The 16,954-nt window shown below is 38.5% G+C and overlaps 1 protein-coding gene across 4 annotated transcripts in view; it reads left to right on the top strand.

The window, feature by feature from the left end:
- Nucleotides 1-14,502: 14,502 nt before the first annotated feature.
- Nucleotides 14,503-16,954, top strand: part of LOC124383900 (tRNA selenocysteine 1-associated protein 1-like) — a 7,078-nt gene continuing 4,626 nt past the window's right edge. For 2 of the 4 annotated variants that reach the window (XM_046846275.1, XM_046846271.1), the window contains exons 1-4: nt 14,503-14,612; nt 14,708-14,839; nt 15,044-15,141; nt 15,287-15,386. In XM_046846275.1, coding sequence (XP_046702231.1) covers nt 14,816-14,839; nt 15,044-15,141; nt 15,287-15,386 — 222 coding nt within the window. In that variant the 5' untranslated portion in view covers nt 14,503-14,612; nt 14,708-14,815. The remainder of the gene's footprint in view (nt 14,613-14,707; nt 14,840-15,043; nt 15,142-15,286; nt 15,387-16,954) is intronic. The other 2 variants (XM_046846272.1, XM_046846274.1) reach the window with 2 other exon arrangements.

The following is a 16,954-nucleotide window of genomic DNA, read 5'->3' as shown; positions in this document are numbered from 1 at the left end:
AGGTCATATCTAGGTATTACAGCGTCATTTTTTTTCTGCATTTTGACTCTGGCTTGCCTTTACCTATGATCCTGTATGATTAATCATCATTGATCTTATAACATTAAAGTCCTTGTGTGAACAGTGCTTTAAAGACACAGACACACACACACACACAAACACACACACACACACACACACACACACACAGTAGCACAGTATAGGTGCTGGCCACTTAAAAAGAAAAGGGCAGGCTACTGTACATATGGAAATGGTTCACACCCAGACTTCACTAGCATTCCCACCCATCTCCCTCAGTGCCTTTAATAGAGTTCTGTGGTAATATTCCGGGCTAATAGCGGACAGCCAAGCACACTTTAGGCTTGAAATTGGGTTTAGGGGAGTGTCAGGGTTTTATTTAGTCTTAATTACAACTCCATATTCAAGTCACTCTGTGGTCTAGTGAGTGCTGCTAACAACTATATTAGTCAAAAAGTACAGCAGTTGTAATCCTCCAAGGCCCATTTCAGAATTACTGAGAATTAAGGTGCAGGTTTATCACATTATCCTCCTTGTTTGGCTTTGGTTTAACTATTTTTTCAGCTGTCTGGTGCTATTTGTAGCATTTATTGTTTAACAACTAACAGAAGCTATTCACATATATAACACATATATAAAAATAAAAAACACAAAGGGCTCTAACTAGTGATTTTGTTAACAGAATTAATGTTCTTTATTTTGCTCTTTTTGTCTAATATTTCTGAATTCTATTCAAAATGTGCAAACAGGTGTGTTTAAAAAAAGGCAAAAAAGGGTACTAGGCAAAACTGTTGGGCAAAATTATTATATATTCTTCTTCTTTTGGCTTCTCCCATTAGGGGTCACCACAGTTGATCATCCATCTCCATATCCCCTGTCCTCTACATCTGCCTCTTTCAAACCAACTAACTACATGTCTTCCCTCACCACATTTATAAACCTCGTCCTTGTTCTTCCTCTTTTCCTCCTTCCTGGTGGCTCCATCCTCAGCATTCTTCTACCGATATACCCCGTGTCCCTCCTCTGCACATGTCCAAACATCTTAATCGCGCCTCCCTCAAGTTGTCTCCGAAAGATTAGAAACATTTGCTGGACATGCTGTTAAAGTCTATTGCAAAGCTAAGGCACAGTGTTGCTTTTAGCCACAATCAATCCTTTATATGGTATTTTATTGTAAAGTCTGCTTGATTTTTTTGTATACAGAAAACTTACATTTTATATTGATAAAAGACTTTCATTTGAGAACAAAGACAAACAAGCACAATGAAAATAACAAAACATATTTTAATTGAGAACCCAGCTGAGCTATACAATAGATTGTCTGCTTGAGTAAGAAGCTGGCACCAGCAAATCTTGGTGTTAGTGAGTTCATACTCAAGCCTGAGGCTTGATGCCTGTTCTTTCATTTGCCTGTGCTCACCTGTTACCTTGCTGTGCCCATTAGCTGCTCCAGTGGGCAGATTTAGAGTTCTATCACACTGTCAGTGACTCACATTAAAAATAAAGTGTGGCAGAATGCGAACAGAAAAGGCCTGTGTCTCGGCTTTAGGAGCTCCAAGCTGTTGCTCCAACGATTTTTGTTCAAACCACCATCAGTTCAAAGCCACTTTATAGTCCTGATGGGTGCGATCTTCTGTGGCATAAGGCATTCATGTGTAATGCACATGCAAACACTACTAAGGCCAATTCATAGAAATAGGTCTACAGAATGTGTGTATGTGCATGTATTCATAAATGCAGGCATTCTGTGTGCCAAAAAAAAAAAGTGACTCATTTTGTTCTCTCAGCAGTCGTTCAGGTGATGGTAAGTGGCATGTTAGACCATTTTATTACTGTACAGAAGATCAGTGCAGGTGTAGTAGAAGAATGGTTACAATAACTGGAGCTGTTCCAGGACCAGTGGTCTGAACAATGCGAATAGTGATGGAGGTTGGTGAGTGCGGTGCAGAGGAGAACACTATAATTAGTGTCAGCTCCCTCACAGGGGTGTGTGACGCCAAGGTGCATATTAAGAAAAATGACATAGCGGACAGGGAATGAGCTAGACAAAGAGAATATCACTCTGTCACTCTCTCTCACAGCACACACACTGACCTGCACCAAAGCCAAGCCAAGGATGACTTGGGCAGTAAAATCTAGAGCTACACAGTACGTGGAAAAACTCTGACCTTATTCAAAAGATGATATGTATTATGATAACAGCACAGACAGCTTAAACCTTTTAAAGACATTTTAAAAGCGATAGATTTTTCTGTAAATTAGATATTTTTCATTTATACTCTGTTTATTTTTTCATTGGCTAGCTTCAAATAGATTAAAAAATCCTAAGCAGTGTACAGATGTGACAACACCAAAAAGAACTATTCAAAAAGTTTAATGATATTGGGTGATTGATAGAAATGATATATGAGGAATAAGCATGTAAAAGAGAGTGGATCACCTCAATAAAGCAACATGCTCTATCATAGTTTGTTCTGATTAATTAGACCCACATGCCAGGGCTCAATCAAGTTCACAGCAACAGTCATACTTTATAATGCTCTTAATTCACACATAATATAAGTATACGTGCTGTGTAATTTTGTATCAGTCTATATGGACCCTTCTGATCCCACTATATTCCTGTTTTTTGTCTTCTTGTTGATGTTCTTGTCTGCCCTAATGAACGCTGTTTGCTTGTGCAACATTTAATAAATCCATTGAGTACCTGCAACTGTGTCTTTATCAGCTCACTGACACAAATACTTTTATTTAAAGAATAATAATTCTGTATCAAGAATAAAGAAATATCTCTTTAATTTATACCCTACCAATATAAATGTTATAAAATATCAATGAGACATTTGGTTACTTGTGTTATTACTTATGTTATAGCACCTGCAATCCGTTGTTCCCTTTTTGGCCTTTCTTTTTGCATTTTCGAAATAGGTCAGAGAAGCCGGAAACCATGCCATGGAAGACATAATGACTGCCACAAAGCACTGAGACTTTAGAAATAAAAGATAAAAACAACATTTTGCATATTAATGATTAAATTGTTTATTTTCATTTAAACATTTTGATCTGTTTATTATTAGCTTTAAATTATGAAAAGATATCACCGTAGAAATCCTTGTGTGTGAGTTTTTAATAAGAAACGATAATGCAATTATTAACTATTAATTATTAATATAAACCTATATATTACAGATGCTGCAGTTGTCAGAGCCTTGTTACTATAGACATGTATTCAACAGTTGCTGATTAATTTAACAGTTCTGTTGTATAATAATAACAACAATAATCACAATAATCATAATGTATAATTACAACTTTATAACCAAATGCACTATAAATGTTTCAGAATTATTTTTTGTTGTTACTATTTAAAGTAATGTAATTTTTTTTCCCCTAACTGAGGATATGGTCTAAATAACACTTTATTATTATGAAACAAGCATTATTACAGCAGATATTTTTGAAAATTGGAGGAAAAGGTTTTTGTGAAACTAGACGCTTTCCTGATCCTCTGGTCGCTAAATTGTGTAAATTCTATATACTAGTATTTTATTTTATATTACAAGTCTAAACATGTGACATGAACAATTTCAACCCAGGTCATTATGGTAGACTGAATCCAGGCCTGAATGAGAGAGAGAGAGAGAGAGAGAGAGAGAGAGAGAGAGAGAGAGAGAGACTGATATATATATATATATATATATATATATATATATATATATATATATATATATATATATATATATATATATATATATATATATATATATATATATATATATATATATATCAGAATATATTTCAGACATATATGTCAGTCTCTCTCTCTCTATACATAGAGAGAGAGAGAGAGAGAGAGAGAGAGAGAGAGAGAGAGAGAGAGAGAGAGAGATAGAAAGAGGGAAAGTGTGTATAGGCATGAGGGCAAGATTTGGGCTCAGTTGGCACACAGCTGCCACCCTATAACTCCCTTAGGCTCTACTCTACTCTGATGAGAGAGAGAGAGAGAGAGAGAGAGAGAGAGAGAGACCAAGGGGGATGGGTGTGTGTCTGTGCACCGTACTATTCACATATGTGCATCTCTTCACCTGTGCCATTGTCTCTTTCAGCTCGTCTCCTGTCTCCTCGCTCCCCTCCCCTCTCTCCACAGACAGACGAACATGGGTCTGATATGCTGTGGCAGTGAGACAGGGTGGAGGACTGTCTGCCTGTCGCCATCTCCATCCCCCTCTCTCGCGGTTATTTCTGTTTCGCACACAGCCTCACCCATACTCCCACTCTCTCTGCCTGGTGTTCCTCCTCTGATCTTGCCCTCCATGCAGGGTGCACCCACCACTAGCCTTGCTTGACCCTTATGCACATCATGAGAGAAAGAAAGAGAGAGAGAGAGAGAGAGAGAGAGAGAGAGAGAGAGAGAAAGAGAGAACTAGTCAGATAAAGAGAAAATGACTAAGAGAGGGAGCGCGGCTGGTGTGGTTTAGGGTGGGGGTTTCTCCTCATTAGCTACACACACGCAGCAGTGGGAGCTTTTACAGGCCTGGAATTATTTTACGCTTGGGCTTTTTACCACACCGCAGGGCGGCTGGAGTCTGCCATGCTGAGCTTACTCTTACACGGTCTCTTTTACTCTCTCTCTCTCGATGTGTGACAGTCCAGTCAGTGCGGTCAACACACACAGACAAACATAGAATATGTCAGGTCATGAATTAACAGCTAGATGAAAGTAAATAATAATATCCACATCAAGATTTCTTTTTTTTGTGTGTGTGTGTCTTTGCATCTTGTGCTCTCTCTAGCTTTTCTCTTCAGTTAAATCTAAATGCAAACACTCAGTTTATGTTATGGAATGCCATAATTTTACTCCATATAATAATGTATTTGTAGGTTATGTTGATTATCATGGACAAGAATTTCAACAGGTTTCTCCGTCCTGAGCATTACATGAAAATCTGTTCACTCACGTATAAAGAAAGTATAAGGGCAATTGTTGATAAACATTTACGCTAAACATGTTTATGTTTAATTCTTTAAATCTGGAAATGCCAAATTAGAAATGTGTCACTTTATTTCTATTATGTTGCATTTCATTAATTAGTGCTATGTTGCTCACTTCTTATTTGCCCTGATCGAAAGTAATCCAGTAATGTTCAAAGACACATCATTATCATAAACTGTAAGACTCACACTCCGGTGTCCTCAGTGATCCTTTACTGATTTAGATGTGCAACAACACACCAGAGGGGAATAAAAGGTGCACAACAGAGAGAGTGAATATTTGTCCACATGCCAAATTATTAATAGGGACACATGTAAGTCATTATGGAAACACTCTGGGCTCTTTTCTATCAGTGTGACTCTGTCTGTGTGAGTCAGTGTATTTTTGAGTAAAATAGAGGAAAGAAGAGTGGGGAGAGCGAGAGAGAGAGAGAGAGAGAGAGAGAGAGAGAGAGAGAGAGAGAGAGAGAGAGAGCAATATAACGATTAAAGGCATCACTCATTGAAAACATCTACGAGTTGCAGTTATGGAGGCTGAGCTCAAAGCAGCAGTGCAGACAGTCTCTTTCTGAGTCGGATCAGTTGGAAAGAACTATTTGAACATAGGATATGCTGTGCACCACCAGCTCACCAGCTCTCCAGCTTCCTCCCACCTGCAATACAAAAAACTCTATTCTTCTCTGTGAACCTGGCTATTTGGAACACCCTGCAAAGATCTGGTGACTGAACTTTAAAAGTTGTTGGTCCATATGGCAGTGACGTGGCTAGCCAACCAGTGTGCCACTTCTTTGCCAAGCTCTTTGTACGTGGCAGGAAGTGCAAATTTGCCACCACTCTGCTCATTTTCTTTTAGTCTTTTCAGCTGTCTCTCTCTCTCTCTCTCTCACTCTCTCACTCTCTCTCTTTCTCTCTCTCTCCCTTAGAAGAAAAAGAGGAATAGAAGTTGTGAAGGGCTTGGTGGGGAGTGTAAGGTATTGAAGTGGTGTCTCGTCGGAGACGGTGAGGCTTGGCGAGAACAGCGTCTGGTCTGAAGAGCTCAAAGTCCCCCCGCAGGCGCTAGTGCTGACTCTCTCCCCTCTTTCTTTCCTTTTCTCCTATCCCAGTTTCCCTTTCTCTTGAAGCATTTCTCTACAGACCTGTGTTCTCTTTTTTTCGAATTGCACTTTTTCTCTTTTCCATTCATCTCTCGCTTTAGACAGAAATCATTACCGACTGTTCTCTGCCTTTAGCACTCGCTGTGTGTCTGTCTTTCTTTTTGACTATTTGGTGCAACATCTCTCTCTGTCTTTCTCTGTCCATTTCTCTATTACTCGCAGTGCGACATAGAGAGGACAGAGCGGTCATGGGTGAGGAAGCTCTGAATAAAACATGGTCATGTTCTGCAGATGACTTTTCAGCTCCTTACTCTTATTCACTTGCACTTTACCTGACCTTCTTTTCAGCTCTGATTTCTCTGTGATTGACAGATTGTCTAAGTTTACAGTGTTTATAGCTTTTTATCCCCTTAAATACTAAAATGATAAATATTAAAAATACTTTAAATCCCCCTCTACTTGTGAAGACTGGGCTTTAATTAAGCCATATATAAAAGTGTAGATTCTAATCTGGTCTTTTTCACTATCTTGACTCCAACATAGAAGTTCAGCAATAAACATGGAGTCATCCATTTACTTTTACTAGTTTCTCAACCACACCACAAGTGACTCTGACTAGTAGAACAAAATTTAATAGGAAAATATGCAGAAATACATTGAGTGAACATGAATTTACTGGCATGATGGTAAATAATAATAAGAAACCAAAATACCAAGGCTTGGGATGGCAGGGAGCTCCTTATGCCTATCTTAGGGTAGTTCGGGCAACATATTTGGGAAGCACTGCTGAAATGCTTTTAGAATCCCACTCTCCAATGTTTTCTTGAAAAGAGGATGGGTTCCCTTTTGAGTCTGGATCCTCTGATGGTTTCTTGAGATGATGTCATCTCAGGGTCTATATCTATTTTTGAGGGTATTTTACAACTAAAATTGAATTGAATTCAACTTTTTTGACAGTTTTCAAACTTTTTCTTAGTACAGGAAGACCTTGAAATTTTTGTTTGTGGTGAGTGCAGAGATACACTGCAATGGACTGAAAATGTTTGGTAAACCAGGTTCTGATTTCTACCAAATACAAATTCCTCCATAATGAATGATCCAAAGTTCAAAAGTCAATCATAAATATTTATGCAGGGAAAGCATTTCTGGGTGTCCAATTCAGATTATGCAACTTATATATTCATAAAAAAAATTGTATTGGGATGATACTAATGATTAATTTGTCATGTCTATATTTATATATATTTGATATTGGATTTAAATTGCATTGCATGTTATTTTTTAAAGTATATCTAGATCCCAAAATTTAGCAAAACATACTCTGGTTATACCAAATTGTCTGCCAGTGGCAAATTTTGACTCTCATTAGCTAAAGAAGAACAGCAACCTTGATCTGAGCACTGACAACATAGGCTTGGGTTTGCTGGTATAGTTCATACAGTAATGAATTTGTCTACCAGATGTGCAAATGGTGTGTGAGAGTTAGTGTCCAGATAGCCTGAAAGATATATAATTGCACAGTGTATGGATTATTTAAGGGGTGTAGAGAAGTGATGTAATTGAAGATAAAATGGGCAAAAAAAAAAACTAAAGGTGAGGCCTTTTGAGAGACATCAGAGGTGAATGATGAAATTAAAAAAGCATGGCAATGTAAGCAATGAGATGAGTGAACATCCCTTCTCACAAATATGGTTGCAACCCCCCCCCTCTTTCCTTCATTATTCATTTCAATCCCATATTTAGACACATAAACAGCTTTGAGAGGCAGAGTCAGCATTGCTGGTTTAACACAGATAGCAGCATTGTTTTGGAGAGCAATTAATCATTGTTTCAAACATACAGTATGCACATTTGATGTATATTTTAGATGCATGTGCTAAAATATTAGACACATTTTAGTCATATACTTGAGGGCAAAATAAAATGTAGTTAGGAATTATTGATAGTGACAAACCCTCACAGCATGAACGAAAATATCAGCTTCACACTTCCATCTCCCCGACTCCCCATTTTAATCGATGCATGACAAATCTAACGGCCTCGCTAATATCATCTTGTTGTCGCTAGTTTTTCATGAGGAGACGTTCCTCTGACGATAAACATCTGCACTGGCTTTAATGATATGCTGTCTGAGCTCCACTTGTAATAACTGCTGTTCAAAGGTCTGAACAAAATGATGAATTAGCCAGGTTCGCTGCAGTGGAGGCTGCAGAGAAGCTCTCCTTTCTTTAGCCAAGGCAGGGAGGCATCAGAGCTGGCACCTGACAGCTCCACCTATTATTTGATGATGGTTAGGGGGTGCTTTTTGCTCCGCTCAAATTGGATCCTGTCTCCTGGAATGAATTATCAAAGGCAGTGGGGAGGATTAATAAATCATCAGCCTGTTTTCTCCCTCATGTTATGTTTATTTCACAAACTGAATGGCTCCTCTCGTTCTGCCATGCTGTCTCTCTCTCTCTCTCTCTCTCTCTCTCTCTCTCTCTCTCTCTTTCTTTCTCTCTCTTCCTGTCTTTCCTTTGAATATCAAGTAGCTTCCTCTTTGCCCCAGTGCTGCCTGCACAGGTGACAGGGATGATGGGAAGTGTTCTTGTGCATGCGTGATGCAAGTTTGTGTGAGTGTGTGTAGTGTCACTAGAGCATGACGTGTCCTCAGACGCGATTTGGAGCGCAAGCGCTGGCTAGCTCAGGTCCGCCTCTACCATTTCTCCTGCTCATAGTGAGAAAAGACCGCCAGGGTTCTGGCCCTGATTAACAGTCTGTTATGTCCCTTCCTTATCAAGGGTATAAGGAAGAGGGAAGGTCAAGCAACTAAAGAAAGGAAGGGGGTAAAAGAAAAAGAGAGTATTAATAATCACAGACTCCCAGTACATGCTAAATATTTTATCGCTTCCAGCTGTTTGATGTTATAGAGGCTCACTAGACACTCCACTACACCACCCCACCCACACAGAGACACACAGACACCCACTAATATCTACACAGTATACACATCAATACAGGTCAGCATGGGTCCTTGCCTGGTGTGTGCCCTTTCATTCCAACATTTTCACACAATAGTACATTCCTTTACTAATCTTTTCAGCTTCTGGTTACAGACATATAAAAAAGACAGAGGAGAATCTCTATACACAAAGGACAGATGTTTTTATATGCAGCCCTTTTAATGCTCTCGCTTGTGTGAGGCGCAATAGAGGCACTTGAACGTCAGCCTAAAACGTTATCATAATTTATACACTAATACATATTCACACTGATCATTTATTATGGACCTTGAAAGGAATCTGAAATAGAAACATATGCATGCTTATATGTTTCTTGATGGGTAGAGTTTAGTGCTTCTTAGTTCTCCATTGTTTTTGCATGTTCTCCACATGTGGGTTTTGTCCTAGTTCTCTGGCTTCCTCCCAAGTTCCAAAAATAAAATGATAATAAAATAAATGGCAATCATTAAAATGACTTGTTTAAATTATCACTAGGTGTGAGTGTGTGTGGATGGTGCCCTGAGACAAACTGGCACCCTGTGCAACCTCATGTTTAGTATAAGCTTTGGATCTGATAAAGGGGTAAATGGTTACTGAAGATTAATGCTTAAACGAATATCTAAAAACAAATATGCTGTTTCACCACATCCATTTTTCTAAAATATGTTTTTGTAGAAGTTAGATATTTTTTAATTCCTCTTCTTTTTACTCTAACTGTATGCAAACTTTTTCAACTTTTCTTTCAACAGAGAATAACCTGTGGCCAGAAACATCAAAACTATTTTTATTAAAGTAACATTGCTGGATTAAACTAAATAAGACATTTCCATGCATATAAAATATATCTTTGTTTCTCAACAGTGCTCCAATCAATTTAATGAGGAACCCGGCCCACATGCATCAGGACTCACACTCTTTTTTTGTAGGAGAGAAGGTTGCTCTTTGGTATTGCACTGGTCTACAAGTCATGAATTTGGTTCCAGTACTCTGCGGTTACCTTTGTGCCCTCCTCAAAAACCTTTTTAAGCATTATTAAACATGTACAGTATTTAAATAGCTTTAACAAATGAACAAATTTATGGGCAGTCTGTAAAGAGTTACTGCAATGGAAGCTTTGCTATAAAACAAAAAAAGAAAAGAAAAAAGAAATGTCATTAAAGGGAGAGGCAACCATGAGGCCTGCAGTCCATCTGGATCCAAACTGGTAGGACTTTCTTGCTTCAATCTTTCTTCTCATTTTTGTATCTTGGTCTCTTTGTCTTTTTCTGTCTATCTCATGAGCTCTATACTTCAGCAGAATTTTTAGGCACATAGTGAACTGGCTAGCTGATAGATGGAGGACTGTAGGGCAGGAATATGACGGCTGTTGGAGGGCATGCTGGGTTTATTTATTGGAGTGAGGCTGTCGGGTCTAGTGTTATTAATAACAGTGATAGACTGGACCTCACATACTCCATCACACACAGTGTTGTATTACTTACACACACACACACACACACAGACACACACAGACACACACACACACACACACACACACGCACGCACACACACACACACACACACACACACACACACACACACACACACACACACACACACACACACACACCTGGTTGATGACCAGAGAAATTCAATATTGCCATATTGCTCTATGGTATTATCTTGTATTTATCTGCAACTCTAATTTTTTTTTAATTCTTTATTTGGATATTCATTGAGGGTTTATTTGTAGGTCCTATGGTGTACAGACATTAGTGCATTATGCAAATCAACTGTTCTTCAGGTATTTCAAAGCAGGATGTGATCGAACTGCCATCAGGAAATGTCACAGAGAGAAAGGTGCTATAGAAGGGTTGCAACTAACACGTGTATTTGAGAATTCAGTGCTGCAAAAATAACAGGGACTGCTCTACAGACATGTGTGGATAAAAAGGTGATAAAGTTAAATGTTTCAACCTTCACTATATTAGCATCCTGAGGGTGAATCGATGTGTGACATATGCAATGCCAGTGGTTCAGACATTACCTCAAAAGTGAAAGGTCTGAAGGCTCTGGAATGCTGTTGTGGGCAATTTGCTACCATGGTCTCCCTTATGGAACAAGCTACAGCAGAATCTATCCCAAACTTATTCTGATCATCTTTAACCTATGATGAAACATCTGTTCTGAGAGGAGTGCTCCCAATTTCCCACTTTACATGGCACAAGGGTGCGCATAATGGTTTGATTTGTATAATATAATGTAAATCATATTCTATGACTTTTTTCTCACCATATCTCAACTTAATTTATAATTTTTTGTTTATTATACTTTAGAACTATATTGTTGCTGTTTGCAATTACATGAACGGACTAACTTTAGGATTAGATAATTTATGCTAACATTTAGGTCAACATTTTCAAAAGCATGGTTATACAAGTAGCGTGTGTGTCTGTGTGTGCGTGTGTGGTATGCCTCTCCAGAAGGACCCTAGATCAAAACCGTGCCCCCCCCCATCTTCAGTCTCCATCTCTGTTCTTTCTCCGCCTCCTCACTCATTAAAAACTGCAGCTCCTGCTTCTACTTAAATCCCACTTGCCTAAAAATATTAATACACGGGTCAAAAAACCTCTTTCTGCACCACACCATAACAATCTATACATCAAAATAAAAATTAAATTGCCTGTTTTAAAGATCAAATATGACAGACAAACACACACACACACACTTTCTTGGCCGTGAGAGAAATCTGATGATGGCAGAACTGTGGGGCCTTGCACACTGCATTGCTTCCAAGTATACAACACATGTGAGAGCACACTGAGATCCAAAGTGCTGTCACAACAGTTAGTTCAGGCTAACAGCTTCAGCGTGATGGCTAAATAGACCTCTAGTGAATGAGTAATGAGTGAATGGCTGTCATAAAAAAAATTGTCAAAAAGCCCCTTGATCTTGTTTCAGTAAAGTGAAGGAGTCACATAAGTGTACTGCATAAGTGGGCTTGTCTCGGCCTTGCGCTCCTGAAATAAAATGACAATTAGGAAGTAATCAACTATAAGGAATGATACAAATGGCAATGAAAGAGTACACAGTTGCTTTAGCAGGTTGCTTCTGGTCATTGTCTTCTGAAAGATATTTAGAGAGCATTATTCACTGAGCTGTAAGGCATTCAGTGACATCAGAAGAGTTCAAATATTCAAAAATTTACTCACTGCATGAGTGTACCACAACACACAATAAAGACAGGAGAGACCGTCTTTTTATTTGCAGCCAACATGGCCATGCCAGAATGTCTTACAGCTGAGCTGGTATGCATAGAGCATATTTAAAACAGAAGAGCCGCTGGGCAAAAAAAAGCAATCTTTATCTGCATGACAAATTTTTAAGTGGTTATTTTGCAGTTCATTTCTAAATAATTTCTGATGACTTCTATTTTTCATGATAGGCCTTTTAAGGTCATAAAACATCCTGATTGATTGTAGAAGGAAAGCAAGAGCGACCCCTGCTGCATAAACAGGGATTGTACTCAGAAATGATTTCTCAGTCAGTATTGTACTTTTCATCTATTCTTGTAACAGGTATGATGATAACATGCATTTACCTTTCATATTCATCTATTCAATATTGAACAAACCTGGACTTATAGAGAGTACTGTGTAGAGTATGTATTACTGTGTGCATGTGTGCACTGCCTGTGCTTGATGCAGAATGACTTCTGCTATGGTCTGGTTGATGCGATGGGGCTCGACAGGCGTGAAGCAGCTCAAATCAGGCGTGTAGATCCTAGCAATTAACCACTTTTAGTATGAGAGTTTGGCCACATTGAGCCTGGAGAAAGAAGGATGCTGATACATAGACTTGCTTAGTGCTGCTATTACTATAAATGAGAGTGTCCATAAACTCCATTTACTTACTTACTGTTTAAATGCATCAGAAAAAGTGTAGTATGTTGTAGTATGCTGGTAGTGGACATTTTTTTATAAGCTTAGCTTATTGGTGTATTAGAACACTGTAGTTAAAGCCAGTAGGATCTAGGACTCTGCATTTACTTCTGTATCTACTGAAATACTTTATACTGTAGTCTTCTAATTCATCTAAATAGCCAAAAGAAAGCTGCCAGCAAACGTGATATGTTGAATCAAAACTAGATCAAAAAAGAACACACAGTGTAACTGCAGTGCTCTCAGTTGTAATAATATCAAATGCTCCTATCAAGAAACAATAGTTACTCTGCGCATGCTCAGTTGCACCCTCTGTCTGCCAGGAAAAAAAAAAACTTATTTATATTGTAGTTCTAAAAAATGAATAACCCAAAGTTTGATTTTGAGGTATGAATGTAATTTTAGTCATCAGGAAAACATTTTGCATTAAAAAAAATTAGGCAAATGACAACATTTTTAAATGAACTACTATCATACATACAATTTCATTATTCATTTTAATATTGCATACAAAATTAACAAAGTAACTCATCTCCCCTTAATAATCTAAGGGAGTTTTTCCTTACCACAGTCGCCATGACTTGCTCATCAGGGATAAATGCACACCATTCACCTTAACTGTTAATTTCTGTAAAGCTGCTTTTAGATAATGTCTGTTGTGAAAAGCGCTATAGAAATAAACTTGACTTGACTTGACTTAATCTATAGGGCTTAATTTTTTTCGATGCAAATAAAAGAAACTGTGACTGAAACAAGTGCAGGAAATGATGGAAATTGTCAACTTTTAAAATATGTGGAAGTCAAAATAAACATAATCAAACAAATTAAACAAATAAAACAAATATTCAAAAAAATTGTTAGCCCAGTGGTTGGGGACCCCAGATATACAAGGCCATAGGAGGCCATATGATAGTTATCATAATTGTGACTCGGATTGATGGATACTTTTAAACAGAGGTGCCCATATTTTTTTCTTATGAAGGGCCAAAAATCAATCTTGATTAAAGGCTGAAAGTAAACGTTGAATTATAGATTATATCTATAATCTATATAAATATATAATTATACAATATGAAAATAACAAAATGTAATTAAAGTTGCCTTGTTTTCTCTTATTTATTTATTTATTTATTTATTTATTTAAATAAATCAACAGAAAACAAATACTCTGTAATTTGCTTAGATAATGCAGTTATATATTCCAAGTTCTGGTATACTGAAACCATTTAAACCTTTTACACCATATCTTGCTAGATACAGGTAATATATAATGCAACAGTGCAGCAATATTAGACCCGCCATTCCTCCACCAGTCTCCTATAATGTCAGTAGTACACATAATGTATCCATAATACACTGACTGTTAACTTTTATGCGCCTTCATTTTGAGATTAAATACAATTAACCATATATATTCCAAGTTTTACAGAATTTACAGAAATTTCATATCATGCGTGGACCTGGCAACCCGTTTCAGCCTCTTCACGCATGCGCCTGAGTCGAACACGCAATTGCCAATGAATTCCTCGTCAATCTGCACTGTTCACAGCGTACCGAAATTATTTACGTCTGGGTTTGCTGATAGAAGAAGAACGTAGGTGATGGATGTAGGTCTAAAATGTTGCGATTTTATATCCTTTGTACGTTGGTTCAGCAAGAATCAAGTTTTTTTTATTGTCGTCACTCTTATTTTGTCCTCTAGGGGTCAGTAGGCGACAACTTGGTTGTCAACTGGGACAGAAGAAGAAGAAGTGTAGCTAAAACGTGAATTCTTCCTGTACATATCACCCAAACCCCTGACCTGGGAGTCATGAGCTGCTTGTGGATGGGCAATGTAAGTGTTTTAAAGCATCAAAAGATGTTTTTATTACTAGATCTTTAAGAACTTGTTGATCTCTAATTGGAGTTAATGTAGTTTCTTAAAAGAGAAGTGAGCTTTTGGTCGGTAGGACATATGAGCTCAGGTAACCAGTTGTTGATGTTTAAGTAGTAAAATCCCAGGCAGGTTGTTTTAACACTCTTGTTTTACTGTGAAAAGGTTGATCCCTACATGGATGAAAACTTTGTCACCCGTGCCTTTGCCACCATGGGAGAGCTTGTGGTCAGTGTAAAGATTATCCGAAACAAAGCCAACAAGTAAGTTTGCAGATTACACACGCTATCCTGGCTTTAGTATATAACAGGTTTTAATATATTTATTTCGTTCAAAAGTGAACCGTTTTTTATTGGATCTATGTACATATTCTTCTGCAGTGTGAATATATTGGTGACTGAATTGCAGGTCTGCTGTTGGTTACTGCTTCGTGGAGCTGCCAGATAAAGCCGCAGCAGAGCGATGTCTCCGAAAAGTTAATGGAAAACTTCTACCAAGATCCATGCCGGTAGTTCACTTGTCTTTTCTCTAATTTAAGATAATACACTATTTCACCAGACGTGTGTGGACATCTTTGCCAGACCCATATGTGCTTGCTGACAATTCCAGAATTCTAGGCATTAATTAAAATAATATGGTGCTACAAAAGGCTTTCAGCCAGAGTTTGGAGCATTACGGTGGGGATTTGTGCTCATTCAGGTGCAAGAGCATTAGTGAGGTCAGACTGATGTCAGGGCCTCGGTGCAGTCAGTTTATCTGAAAGATCCTCTGGTGGGTTGAGATCAGGGTTTTGTGCAGGCCCCTTGAGTCTTCCACTTCATCTTGGCTATCTATCTATCTATCTATCTATCTATCTATCTATCTATATACATATATACACACACAGGCGATCAAAATTAGAGAACAATTTATAAACAATTGAACAATTCTGAAATAATGTCTTCTTCACTGCTCAACAGTTGAAGGAGTTTTCCACAAAATAACTAAGGCATTAAAAAATATATTATTTTGCAAAAAACACACTGATCAAAATTAAAGAACAACAATGACTGTAGCATGGAAAAAGATTACAACAAAATTTTCTGAAGGTTACAACAGTCAGCAATTAGTAGGAAGTGTACAGGCCTCTGCTCTGAATGACTTCAGCACATCTGCGGCCACAGGACAGCACTAGTCTCTCACACTGCTCTGGTGTGATTTTGGTCCACTCTTCTTCCAGTCTCCTCCACAGTTTGGTGACTGTAGTGGGTTTCTTGGCCATAACTTTGACGCCAAGGATTTTCCAGAGGTTCTCTATTGGGTTGAGATCAGGACTCTGGGCAGGCCATGTCATTATTTCAATGTTTTCAATTTCAAGGAACTGCTTTACCCGTTTTGCTGTGTGACATGGAGCGTTGTCCTGCATGAACACTGCGGGCTGATTGGGTGATGAACGCAGGGAAGGAAACATATGTTGTTGAAGAAGGTTCTGATAAACATTTGCATTCACTCTGCCATGTAGCTGTATAAGAGGCCCAACTCCTGCTGCAGAAAACTTGCCCCAAACCATGACACTTCCTCCTCCACTTTTCACTGACTTCTTTACACACTTTGGGTTCAGTCTTTTTCCAGTTTGTCGCCGAACATAATGTTTCCCATCGGACCCAAATAAATTAAACTTGCTTTCATCACTGAAGTGAACTTTGGACCAGTTCTCCTCTGTCCACACAACATGCTTAGTCTAGCCTTTTAATTCTTTCTGCTAATGAGAGGTTTGGTCACTGCAGAGTCGGCTTTCAGTCCAAATGCTCTTAAACGTCGAGACACTGTATGACGAGACAGACCCTTACCCTGTTCAGCGCTGAACTGGTCAGCAATTCCAGCTGCAGTGTGGAAACGATTGCCCATTGAGATCCTCCGCAGTATCCTGTCCTCTCTTGTATTTGCCTTCCGTGGACGACCAGCCTTCTTGGCGGACTTGAATGAGTTTGTGATGTTGTAAAGATTCAATATTCTTGAAATCACAGATTTGAAACGACCAACTTGTCTTGCTATGGCTGATAGGGTCATCCCTTTGGCCTTCATCTGGGCAACCTG

This window comes from Silurus meridionalis, chromosome 4 (assembly GCF_014805685.1).
Source record: "Silurus meridionalis isolate SWU-2019-XX chromosome 4, ASM1480568v1, whole genome shotgun sequence".
In the NCBI taxonomy this organism is placed as follows: Eukaryota; Metazoa; Chordata; class Actinopteri; order Siluriformes; family Siluridae; genus Silurus; species Silurus meridionalis.
Note: the sequence above shows the minus strand (reverse complement) of the source record. Positions and strands in the feature narration are given on the sequence as shown.